The following is a 13,707-nucleotide window of genomic DNA, read 5'->3' on the forward strand; positions in this document are numbered from 1 at the left end:
AATTGGTGGTAATTGCTGAAGAGGGTTCCCACATAGTACTAATAATGCGCAGCATCGGGTAATTGAAAACAAAGTCTTTCAAACAGACAACGGGTGGTGACACAATTGCAAGGTGATTCCAAAAAGGTCACATGTCACACCCCAACCATGGACTGTTTTCTCCCCCATCAATCATGCACGTACCACAGGATGAAAGAACAATTTAACAACAAATCACACTGCTGAACTCGGAGTCCCGACGATAGACTTCTCTGGTCCCTCCGTCCCCCTTTGTTTAATCATTCTGTATTTCCTGATTATTCTGTATCTTCTCTCTTTCTATTTTTTTCTTGTTTTTTTCTCTTTATTTACAACTACTACGGTCTGACGCAAAACTGCATTTCGTTGTACTGATACTTGTATTTGTGCGATGACATTAAAGTTGAATTGAATTGAATTGAATTGAATTGAATTATCTATATTTATTGTATGACTTAAGGATGAATTTATTTGTATGAACAATAATTTAAATAATAATCAGTTTCTTGAAGAAAAAGAGCATAACAATGAAACACTGACCCTAATATTCATGAGGAGGGAATGGAGAAGGGGTAAAGCAGCTCTGAAAGATGGAGTATATTTGACAGCAGGGCAAGTAGATTGCAAAGCAAGTTCATATTTTTGGGATGAAGGGACTATAAAATCCTCATTTTTGCATGAGGGAGGTTAAAGATTTTCTTTGGGCATTTATACATTTTTGCTTCTCTTGGCCCACAAGAAATGTTATAGGAGTTTTATCCACATGAAAATACACTCTCCTATCACACTCTGCAGTCTGACTCTGCAAATGACTTTACTTAGAGTCATAGAGTGATTACAGTGTGGAAACACGCCCGTCAGCACAACTTACCCACACCGGCCAACATGTCCCAGCTACACTAGTCCCACCTGCCTGCATTTGGTCCACATCCCTCCAAACTTGTCCTATCCATGTACCTGTCCAACTGTTTCTTAAATGTTGGGATAGTCCCAGCCTCAACTACCTCCTCTGGCAGCTTGTTTCATACACCCACCACCCTTTGTGTGAAAAGGTTACCCCTTAGATTCCTATCAAATCTTTTCCCCTTCACCTTGAACCTATGCCCTCTGGTCCTCAATTCCCCTACGTTGGGCAAGAGATTCCATGATCTACCTGATTTATCCTTCTCATGGTTTTAAAATCACCCCTCATCCTCCTGCGCTCCAAGGAATCGAGACCCAGCCTACTCAACCTCTCTGTATAGCTCAGACCTTTTAGTCCTGGCAACATCCTCGTAAATCTTCTCTGAACCCTTTCAAGCTTGACAATATCTTTCCTATAATATGGTGCCAAGAACTGAACACAAGTTCAAGTTCAAGTGAATTTATTGTCATGTGTCCCTGTATAGGACAATGGAATTCTTGCTTTGCTTAAGCACACAGAGAATAGTAGGCATTTACTACAAAACAGATAAATGTGTCCATATACCATGATATAAATATATACACACATGAATAAATAAACTGATAAAGTGCAAATAGCAGAAAGTGGTTATTAATAATCAGAGTTTTGTCCGAGCCGGGTTTAATAGCCTGATGGCTGTGGGGGAGTAGCTATTCCTGAACCTGGTTGTTGCAGTCTTCAGGCTCCTGTACCTTCTACCTGAAGGTAGCAGGGAGATGAGTATGTGGCCAGGATGGTGTGGATCTTTGATGATACTGCCAGCCTTTTTGAGGCAGCGACTGCGATAAATCCCCTCGATGGAAGGAATGTCAGAGCCGATGATGAACTGGGCAGTGTTTACTACTTTTTGTAGTCTTTTCCTCTCCAGGCGCTCAAATGGCCAAACCAAGCCATGATGCAACTGGTCAGCATGCTCTCCACTGTGCACCTGTAGAAGTTAGAGACAGTCTTCCTTGACAAACCGATTCTCCGTAATCTTCTCAGGAAGTAGAGGCGCTGATGAGCTTTTTTGATAATTGCGTTAGTGTTCTCGGACCAGGAAAGATCTTCAGAGATGTGCACGCCCAGGAATTTGAAGTTCTTGCCCTTTCAACCATCGACCCGTTGATATAAATGGGGCTGTGGGCCCCCCTCCTACTCCTTCCAAAGTCCACAATCAGTTCCTTGGTTTTGCTGGTGTTGAGGGCCAGGTTATTGCGCTGCACCATATGGACAGTTGCTCAATCTCTCTTCTGTACTCTGACTCATCCCCATCAGTGATACGTCCCACAACAGTGGTGTCGTCAGCGAACTTGATGATGAAGTTCGCACTGTGGTTGGCTACGCAGTCATGGGTATAGAGTGAGTACAGCAGGGGGCTGAGCACGCAGCCTTGAGGTGCTCCCGTGCTGATTGTTATCGAGGCTGACACATTTCCACCAATAAGAACAGACTGTGGTCTGTGGATGTGAGGAAGTCGAGGATCCAGTTGCAGAGGGATGCGCAGAGACCCAGTTCTGTGAGTTTGGTAACCAGTTTGGATGGGATGATTGTGTTGAATGCCGAGCTGTAATCGATGAATAACAGCCTGACATATGAGTTTTTGTTGTCCAAGTGGTCCAGTGCGGAGTGGAGGGCCAGCGAGATCGCATCCACCGTTGATCTGTTGTGGCGGTAAGCGAACTGCAGTGGGTCCAGGTTTTGGTTGAGGTAGGAGTTGATTTGCTCCATGATCAGCCTCTCAAAGCACTTCATCACCACCGGCGTTAGTGCCACTGGTCGATAGTCATTGAGGCACGTCACCTTACTCTTCTTGGGCACCGGTATAATTGATGCCCTTTTAAAGCAGGTGGGAACCTCAGACCTCAGAAGTGAGAGGTTGAAAATGTCCGTAAAAACTCCCGCCAGTTGGTCCGCACAGGTTTTTAGAACACGACCGGGTATACCATCAGGATCAGGTGCTTTTTGGGGGTTCACCCCTCTGAAGGTTTTCCTGACGTCGGCCTCTGAGACTGAGACTGAAATGCCATCACAGCGAATGGGGGATCGGGAAGGCACATCAGTATTCTCCCTGTCAAAGCCTGCGTAAAACGCATTGAGCTCGTCAGAGAGTGATGTTTCACCGACATTCGAGCTGCCTCCTGGTTTCGCCTTGTAGGAGGTGATTGCATTCAGGCCCCGCCACAGCTGCTGAACATCTGTCTCATCCTCCAGTTTGGAGCAGAAGTCCCTTTTGGCCTTTTTGATGGCCTTGCCAAGGTCGTATCTGGACTTCATGTAGGCCAGTACACAATACTCTATATGCAGTCTCATTAAACGTCTTGTACAACTGCAACATGACCTCCCGACTTATCCACCTGATAAATTTTAATTTGTTATTTTAAAGTAATTTAAATGTCAGAACAATTCTCATCATATTTTGTGCTAATGTTGTGCATCCGCAATCATCAATGTCAACAATAATGACCAGGTAAGCGATGACGGATCATTTCCCTCTTCCATCCTAGAACAACTTAGCGCATTATCTCTAAACTCACAAAAAGGAGGCAGATTCTAAAATTACAATTTTATGATTCCATTTCTTGGAGCAGACATCTAAGGCAACCATGCACAAGACTGTCAAGTTGCAGACATATGGAGTTCTATCCACTGGAAAGATAATTAAGAATAATAAAAATAATTTTATTATTATGATATTAGAGATGAATATAATTTAAATTTCAAAAGGAAATAATTAAGGCAAAAACAAGTCAGTGATTAACTGAACACCACATACCATTTTCTTTTCAATTAATTTCAAAGTGAAAGTTACATACAACGTTTATTAAAAGATAGTTGAAATCCAGCTTCCATAAATGAAACCATTCCAATTGACTTATTTAGTTTCCATAACTCAGCAAAAGGAATAAAATTAATTAAACTTACCAACTAATTTTCATGGTACGATAGTCAATCTTACAATATTGATCAATTGAGGTTATTTTTATTTTTTAAACTTAAAAAAAATAGAGAAATAGAAGTCATTGCTAAAGTTTGAAAGTAAGAAAAGAACTAGAATCTAACAATAAAGTAGTAAATTGGCTAGAGAACAATATCAAAAATTCAAACCTGTTTCTTTCATCATTGTCTCTTCTTCTGTGAACGTCTGTAGTGGTGCATAAAAGCTGCCTTTAGCTGTTGTATTATCCAAGGCAATTTCTATACTGAAAGATCTTGAAGGTCTTCGGTGAACCCCCGGAAATGCTGAATGCCAGGGTCTGACAATAACTCTTCCCAGCTTTTGGCCATTTATGCAATTAGAATAGTAAAGTAAAAAAAAAAAAAATCATTACTCATCTGTAGCAACTTTAATCAGGAATGCATACTAAAAATAGCTTGACAACTTTAAATTCCTTCCCTACTCTTTTTTATATTTGAAATCAATGTTATTTGCAGTAATAGCAATTATGATGCCATTTAGGTAGAGTCCTAGATTCAAGCCTCATTCTTGTAGACTCATGGTAATTTATTTTTATATTTTATCAGTATATTTTTTTTAGGTTTGATCAATTGTCATTGTTTCAGCAATTTGTTATTGATACAAATTAGTAATCACACCATTCCTACCACAGATATCTTGACACTTAAATCACTAGTTTCCCCACCTAACAAGGAATGTTTCCTTCTCTACGCTTCAATTCATACGTCACCTGAAAATGCAATTGGTTTCTAGAAATACAACATTTTCCTCAGCTTTGAAACAACTTCCCCAAAAATGTCAGGGAAATTGCTTAACTAGGACCTTCTCCCATTCGATCCTATATGTCAATGACTAGATCCTAAAAGTAATTGCCCAATTTATTCTTAATCGATCAATTCCGTTATTTAATCTTGCAATGATCTGTACTTTACGCACTCTATTAAGTATACAACCTTGAGTGCCTCTCTACGCAAAGAATATTTTTAATTACCCCACCTCAATTGATGACACTGACAGCACAAATAATTTAATATTAAATTGTTATTATGAACAGTATTTGCTTTGATCATCCAAAGTCAGAACTTGTTTAATGAATACACATTTGAAATATAAAGGATAAAGATGGTGAATCACATTTCTGAGGGGGGGTGGGGGAAAAGGAGCAAAATTGGCCATTTGGCTATTCAGGCCTGCTCATCCCATTCTATTTGATCAGCCAATATTTAGCCTCTGGGCAGCCTCTATAGGCATTAGACAATGGATGCAATAGGCCATTCGCCCCTTCGAGCCAGCACCACCACTCACTGTGATCATGGCTGATCACCCACAATCAGTACCCCGTTCCTGCCTTCTCCCCATATCCCTTGACTCCGCTATCGTTAATAGCTCTATCTAACTCTCTCTTGAAAGCACCCAGAGAATCGGCCTCCACTTCCTTTTGAGGCAGAGAATTCCACAGATTCACAACTCTCTGGGTGAAAACGTTTTTCCTCATCTCCGTTCTAAATGGCCTACTCCTTGTTCTTAAACTGTGGCCCCTGGTTCTGCACTCCCCCAACACCAGGAACATGTTTCCTGCCTCTAGTGTGTCCAATCCCTTAATAATCTTAGGTTTCAAAAAGATCCCCTCTCATCTTTCTAAATTCCAGTGTATACAAGCCCAGTCACTCCATTCTTTCAACATATGACAGTCCAGCCATCCCGGAAAAATAAACCTGATGAACTTGCGCTATACTCCCTCAATAGCAAGAATGTCCTTCTTCAAATTTGGAGACCAAAACTGCACACATACTCCAGGTGTGGTCTCACTATGGCTCTGTACAACTGCAGAAGGACCTCTTTGCTCCTACACTCAACTATTCTTGTTATGAAGGCCAACATGCCATTAGTTTTCTTCACTGCCTGCTGTACCTGCATGCTTACTTTCAGTGACTGATGTCCAAGGACACCCAGATCTCATTGTATTTCCCCTTTTCCTATCATGATACCATTCAGATAATAATCTGCCTGTTCTTGCCACTAAAGTGGATAACCTCACATTTATCCACATTAAAATGCATCTGCACACTCATCCTACCTGTCACCCGGAATCCTCATAGCATCCTCCTCAGTTCACACTGCCACCCAGCTTTGTGTCATCTGCAAATTTTCTAATGCTACTTTTAATCCCTTCATCTAAATCATTAATGTATTTTGTAAATAGCTGCGGTCCCAGCACCGAGCCTTGCGGTACCCCACTAGTCACTGCCTGCCATTCTGAAAGGGACCCGTTAATCCCTACTCTTTGTTTCCTGTCTGCCAACTAATTTTCTATCCATGTCAGTATCCTACCCCCAATACCATTTGCTCTAGTTTTGCCCACTAATCTCCTATGTGGAACCTTTTCAAATGCTTTCTGAAAGTCCAGGTACACTACATCCTCTGGCTCTCCCTTGTCCATTTTCCTAGTTACATCCTCAACAAATTCCAAAAGATTAGTCAAGCATGACTTCCCCTTCGTAAATCCATGCTGACTGGGACCGATCCTGTTGCTATCCACATGTGCCGCTATTCCATCTTTTATAATTGACTCCAGCATCTTCCCCACCACCGGTGTCAGGCTAATTGGTCTATAATTCCATGTTTTCTCTCTCCCTCCTTTCTTAAAAAGTGGGATAACATTAGCTACCCTCCAATCCACAGGAACTGATCCTGAATCTATAGAACATTGGAAAATGACCACCAATGCGGCCATGGTTTCTGGAGCCACCTCCTTAAGTACCCTGGGATGCAGACCATCAGGCCCTGAGGTTTTATCAGCCGTCGGTCCCATCAGTCTACCCAACACCATTTCCTTAACGGACATCTAATATTGTCGAAATGGCCATCTATTTAAATCTGTACATATTAAAATATGTCCTCACCCATAATTTACAGGTAGAGTATTTTAAAGATTCACAATTCTCTCAGATTGGACAGTTTTAACTGTAGTGCTGCAGCAAAACATATTCCCTTTGCAATAAGGGCCAGCATTCTCTTTGTTACAAGCTGTACCTGTTTATTAACTGCATTTCTCATACTCAAACACGTGATTGTCCCTGAACACTAACATTTATTAGTTTCAGATCATTTAAATAATATTCTACTTTTCGATTTTTTTCTAGCAAATTGAATAATCTCAATATTTTCTGCCTTTCTAGTGTATATGTCTTTTTTTTAAAATATCAACTCACTACTCCCTTGGAATTGAGAATAACGTTTCCAGTTCTCAGGAGGCTAATGTAGGAACAATAACCCTTCCACATACACTGCGGGAGGTGGTCGATGAGAGGACAATTTGAGAACTAGTGTACTCATACCATCTCTTACACTGGACTACTGCTCCCTGCTTCAGACTGAAGATGAGTCTCGACCCGAAACATTATCCATTCCTTCTCTCCAGAGGTGCTGCCTGTCCCGCCGAGTTACTCCTGCATTTTGCGTCTATCTTCAATTTAAACCAGCATCTGCAGTTCCTTTCTACAGATTAATTTGGTCTGCAGCTTGCTACTTTTCATTCACCTCTTTTTTTTGAATAGGGGCATTACATTTGCAGTTTTCCAATTGCTAGCACCACTCAAGAAACTGGAATATTTTAGAAAATCACCACATATATCATAAACATCATAAACCGGGTATTCAAATGATGTCACGCGCTCCAGACGGCTGTGCTGACGCATGAAAATGCACACGACCGTCACTACCGGCCTGACGTGTAAATGACAGCCAAGTGCGAGAGGCCCTTTAAGATATGAGCTATGCTCTGTAGAGTAACCAGATTCTGGTTTATTCTTAAAGTTGCAGCATTAGGGCAGATTTGCAGAGAAGGAGGGGGAGAAAGGGGGTGAATATACTTAATGCAACCCTCATCCTGGTGTCCAATTTTGAGAATGACTGCATCAGGCAGTGTACAGAGCTTCGAAACACAAATTATCACTGTGTGCAGAGATTCTATCTGTTCCTGGTCGTGTGAACAATGCATTGTCCCTATTTGGCAGAGAACATTCCACTCATTCAGAATGCACCACACGTTTTGTCCCTTATGGTAAACTTTCTGATGGAAGGATCCTTGAGCAGACTCTATTTGACCTCGCACTAAAACTGCATGGTGTGTGGTGAGAAAAGCTGTTCCCAACAGACCACAAGGTCAGTGAGGAGGTGGTCACAGGAGGCCTGTGGCGCTCTATAGCGCTGTTTTGAGGTCACAGACTGGAACACACTCTGTAGTCCCCCATGGAGAGGACATTGATGGACTTATGGACAGTGTTACCAGCTATATAAAGTGTATGAAAACAGGCCCTCAGCCCACCATGTCCACTCTGATCATCAGTCACCTATTTACCCTAATCATTATAATTTTGAGGGAACTACAGAATGGGAACTCAACATTCATCGTGCCATTGAACGCCAACAGTCAACAAAATAGCACTTCCCAATTGTGTGGCAAAGAAACATCGAAATAGGTGCAGGAGGAGGCCATTTGGCCCTTCGAGCCTGCACCGCCATTCATTGTAATCATGGCTGATCATCCACAATCAGTAACCAATGCCTGCCTTCTCCCCATATCCCTTAATTCCGCTAGCCCCTGGAGCTCCATCTAACTCTCTTTTAAATTCATCCAGTGAATTGGCCTCTACTGCCTTCTGTGGCAGAGAATTCCACAAATTCACCACTCTCTGGGTGAATGTTACTTTTCATTCAATAAATGTGCTATTGAATTTCATTCAATAAATGTGCCAAAGACCTGATGCATGCTGGTCTGGACTGGACTGCTTCAAACAGATTTCTGTATAACTCGGACTGTTAACTTTTTCATTGTAATCAATCAACCTTCATTAAATAACTTTAAGATTAAAAGGTTGTCTCACTCGAGAAGAAAATTCCTTTGACATAAAATGTAGATTAAATAAGGGAAGTTTCTGAATAATTTCTGTAAAGTGATTGGCATGGCAATTTCCTCTATTATGTACATACAGAAAGGACACTAAAGTTTTATAGTACCACACAAAGTTCTGAAAAATCAGATATTTTACAATGAGATAAGAAATAAAACCAATCCCATAAAATGATTTTATGTGTAAGACATTAAAAAAAGAAGTAATACTTTTAAACAATTAACATTATATATTAGAGATGTGGGTTAACTAATTAAATGTGTTTGAAATCAAAACACAACACTCATGAATCTATGAACTCATTAGGCAAACACACAGAGAAATAACTGAATGTGTACACAGGCAGGATTAGATGTATTTTTGTATCCAAAATTGATTTTTATTCCTCCAGTGCTTTAACAATTGCTAGGGCAAATACTCAGGGTGCCCTTTTGCAATTCAGACATTCAATAGCATTATTTATTGTTCTAAACTTTGAAGTTAAAGATTTACAAAGCCTCAAGAAGGATCTTGACCCAAAACATCACCCATTCCTTCTTTCCAGAGATGCTGTCTGTCCTGCTGAGTTACTCCAACATTGTGTTTATGATAATATTCTAGTCAATAATAAAATATTTTATAATTAGAATTGATTAAGTAAAATATTAGCTTGAGTATAGCTTGACTGTTTTGGGTTCTGAAATAAGCTGAAGTTGAAAAGATGTGGGAATCAGGAAATTGGAGGACAGCATTCAAGCTGCTCTGATAGTGAATCCTGTTATGCTCCAAGTAGAATACCATTTACAATAGTGAGAGAGGATGTATTTCCTGGGAAGGTGGTAGCTTCTGTAAACAGATGCCTTCTGGTTTGTAGCTGACATCGAAGATTGTTGAGATAGAAGTGTAAATGTGGTGATTTTTGACTAAGTTCCTGTTTCAATGTTTATGATCAACAGTTTGTGATTGATAGAACCACAAGATGACAAGTGTATTGTATCAGTGACAAGAATTTTTTGAATAGGTAGAGCTGCGATTGAATTGTATTAAACGTCATTGCTGCCACTCTGTATAAACATGTGACTACGTTTCCAAAATATTATAAAAATATGTTGTATATTTTCATTCATTAGAGCAGTAGCCCAGGGGGTTAAGTATCTGTTGCATACTTGACTTTATATCCCTGGCACTCTTGCCTGCTAATGATCAGTAAAGCTTGTGTTGGTTTACTTAACTTATTGTGTGTTGTCTTTTTTAAGAAATGAACCCTATCATCGATCTTCAGTGTAAACCAGCATCTGCAGTTCCTTCATACACATTTATACATACACATGGTTTGGATAGACAGTGCAGAAATAGCACAAACAATTAATAGCACTTTTTGCCACTGAATGGTTTTAAGGACAATCACATTAAGGATTGATACAATTTTTTTTAAAACTGCTTGATTTGCTCTCAAGTGATCAGTAACGTATATGCCCAACAATAAGTTTTCCAAACCATCCAAGCATCAAGAACAATTTAATCTGATGCTGCAGCAGACATGGCAAGCATCTTACACTTTGGTGAATCTTGCACAGTTGTCCAAATATTATTTGTCTAGAAAATATCAATGATTCCTTTTGTCTAGATGAATTAATTTAATTATGTAACTTGACATAACCAAGTATGCCAGTGCGATGACCTAAAATAATCTGCTGATTCGAGAGGGTTTTTTTTTTATACTTGCATTACAAGATGGTTTGAGCACCGCATAACTATGGAAGAGATCTTCTTGGGTCACCTATTTAACTTGTCGGTCTTTCTATATTGCCACGATAAGTTTCTGTTTAGTTGATGTTTCTGTATAGTACTTTTCCCTCAACTAGATTAGGAAAAATTAGAAGGAATGGTGAAATAAAAACAGAAAATGCTGGAGACACTCAACATGTCATGGCAGAATCTCTGAAGAAAACAACATACTTAGGGGCCTGAAATTAAATCACTTGGTGATTTTGTTGGCAACTGCCGGCGTCATATCAGTGTCGCCAAAAGATTTAGAACATTTCAAAATCCAGTGGCGACAAAACAATTTTTGCGACACTTGGAAAAACTGATGCCAGCAGTCGCCGAAAAAATCGCCAAGTGGGACAGGCCCTTTAATTTCAGGTCAATTCCTTTTCATCAGAATGGAATAGCTTTGACATCAGCGTGAACATTCTGTTATCTGACATTGCTGAATTCAATATTTAGTCCCAAGGACTGGAACAAGTCTGGACAGAAGATTAGGTGCTATTTCTCAAACTTATTTTGGACACAAGGGAGACAAAAGAAAAATCAGATTGGGTTTAGGTTGAGAATTATATTAACAGGCGACAGGAAGCTCAAGGTCACCTTTGAAAATGCTGACAATTGACTAAGACAGATTTCTATGTTAGAAAAGAAATACAGAACATTTTATCACACCCAAGTTACACAGCATTGTAGTCAGAAATTCTGGAAATGTTATAGACATGTTTGAAAGTCCCTCTTTTTATATAAATTATCTGGTGATAATTAACAACGTTTGCTTTATTATAAGAAAGTCATCTTGAGCAAATCACAAATAGAGACATTTGTTGAGATAGTATAGTCATTCAAGGATGAACTACCAAAGGTTCTTACTCAAATGATCTTGCAGTGATCATGAAATTTCTTGCAGTGATCATGATATATTTCTTAGTATATTGAAGTTATGGTTATGAAAGAAAAGAGGAAGAACTCCTACATAAATTCCTTCAACCTCGTCATCACAACTATTATCCTGGCTCCTGCCCTCATGAATCAAGCAATCCTTCCGGAAAAATCGTTTCTAGAACGATTGAGCTTCTAACAATGTGAGCTTCAGACTTTATCATGATATCAAGGATATTCATGTTGATGAGGATAGTATATTCACCATAACAAGTCACACTTAATGATCCACCTTTTCCTGTAGTTGCTGTAACATGCATTTCTCAATCATGAACCTGAGATCTCAGATTCTACCAGTTACCCCCTCTCACACAATCTACTAACTCTAAGCCTATCTTTACCCTTCTCTAGTACTTCCTTCATTCTTTCACTGGGTTTTGTTCATTCTTTCAATGCCGCATAATTGACAGCTATCTATTGCTCAATGCAAGAATAAAGAGTATTACTTGTCATATGTACAAACAATAGAACCATTTAAAAAAAGGCTGCAGCTTAACAATCTTGTAAACACAGATAATGCAAAAAAAACCAAACACACAATAAATTAATAATCATTAATAGTAGACACCAGGAGTTGCAGCTGTTGGTTTACAAAAAAGACAGTGTTCAAGAGAGTTAGATTTAGCTCTTAGGGCTAAAGGAAGCAAGGGATATGGGGTAAAAGCAGAAACGGGTCGATGATCAACCATGATTATAGGGTGATTTCACCAAATGTCAAATGAGCGTAGATCCTCCCTCACGTGACCGAAAAATTTAACTGGAGGACATATGTCACTTCGGTACATGTTAGTGAATGGGGAAACACGCACTTTCACACCCGTGAAAAGCACGGCCGAATTTTGAGCTGAAATTTTCTGTGCTAGTCGTGGTGACCGTGAAGCACAGCGACCTAAATTTTCAGGCAAAAAAAAGATAGAAAGTAAGGTAAATACAAGAGGGAACTGAAGGTGGAAAACAGTGGAAGTGAACAGCAGACATTTGCCGTGGAGATTTAAAGATCCAAAATATCAGGAAATATCGCGTTTGCTCGCTGAATTTCATCAAAAGTAAGGGATTATTAACTTACTTTTTTGAGCAAATGAAATTCAGCGAGCAACCACGGCAAATGTTTGCTGAAAGTGCGTGTTGAAATCACCCTATATACTGAATGGCGGTGCTGGCTCGAAGAGCCTACACCTGTACCTATTTTTCTATGTTTCTATGACACCGTTCTGGAGTAACTCAGCTGGTGAGGCAGCCGGGTGATGTTTCGGGTGGAGACCCTTCTTCAGACCAACTGTCGATGCCTTGGAGTTTCCTTCCCAGCTTTCTTTGCTCCTTCAAAAGCATTCCTTAAAATGCGAAACTCGTCCTATATCTCCTACCCGACCTGTGCCGTTTTCATTTCATATGTTCGTTATCTGCAGTATTTCATTTTTGCTTTTAGTTATTTGCACAGCCGACAGATGCAATACTCGCCTTTAACATTCGAGGAACCAAATAATCCTGTTTACAAAACACCTCGGACTTGTACTATCAGACGGCAACTCTCTGTGAATGAACGACCGACGCACTGCTCACCTTAGAGAAAAGGTAACCGGCCATCCTGTCCTTTGTAATAGCTGGCACAGGGTGAGCAGATAGTGGGCAAATAGGAGAGAGCAAGGTTATTCCCCGTTGTCCTTGGCTAAATGTTGCAACACCTTGCCCAAAAATAATATATTGAGCTATTCGGAAGCTGGCATTTCGGTTACCACCACCGAATGTAACGTTGGACAAGGTAAATTCAGCGTGGATTCAAAAGATTCCCATACAGATGGAGATTGGGGCTTCTTCCTTTGCTGGCTGCTGAGAACAGCAGGAGCGCCGCGGCCTGCGCCCGGTTGGCGGAGGAGTGGGTGTTGCTGTCGTCCCAGCCGCTTGTAGGAGAATAAGGAGAGGTTGCGCCGCGGCCTGTGCCCAATTAAAGAACGATGAGTTGTTGTTGTCGTCCCGGCCCGTTGTAGGAGGAGGCGTTGCGCCGCGACCTGTGCCCAGTTAAAGAAAGAGTAGTTGTTATCGTCCCGGTCCGTTGTAGGAGGAGGCGTTGCGCCGCGACCTGTGCCCAGTTAAAGAAAGAGATGTTGTTGTCTGCTATAAGATCTTTGGTTGTTGTCGTCCCGGCCCGTTGTAGGAGGAGGCGTTGCGCCGCGGCCTGTGCCCTGGTGTAGGAGGAGGAGCAGCAGGTT

At 40.6% G+C, this 13,707-nt stretch overlaps 1 protein-coding gene across 2 annotated transcripts in view; it reads right to left on the minus strand.

The window, feature by feature from the left end:
- Positions 1 to 13,693, minus strand: part of acadsb (acyl-CoA dehydrogenase short/branched chain) — a 30,140-nt gene extending 16,447 nt beyond the window's left edge. For both annotated transcript variants that reach the window (XM_055646777.1, XM_055646776.1), the window contains exons 1-2: positions 13,061 to 13,693; positions 4,049 to 4,217 (exon numbers count right to left, since the gene is read on the minus strand). In XM_055646777.1, the coding sequence (XP_055502752.1) occupies positions 4,049 to 4,217; positions 13,061 to 13,084 (193 nt within the window). In that variant the 5' untranslated portion in view covers positions 13,085 to 13,693. The remainder of the gene's footprint in view (positions 1 to 4,048; positions 4,218 to 13,060) is intronic.
- Between the last annotated feature and the right edge of the window lie 14 nt (positions 13,694 to 13,707).

Source organism: Leucoraja erinacea, chromosome 15 (assembly GCF_028641065.1).
Source record: "Leucoraja erinacea ecotype New England chromosome 15, Leri_hhj_1, whole genome shotgun sequence".
NCBI lineage: Eukaryota > Metazoa > Chordata > Chondrichthyes > Rajiformes > Rajidae > Leucoraja > Leucoraja erinaceus.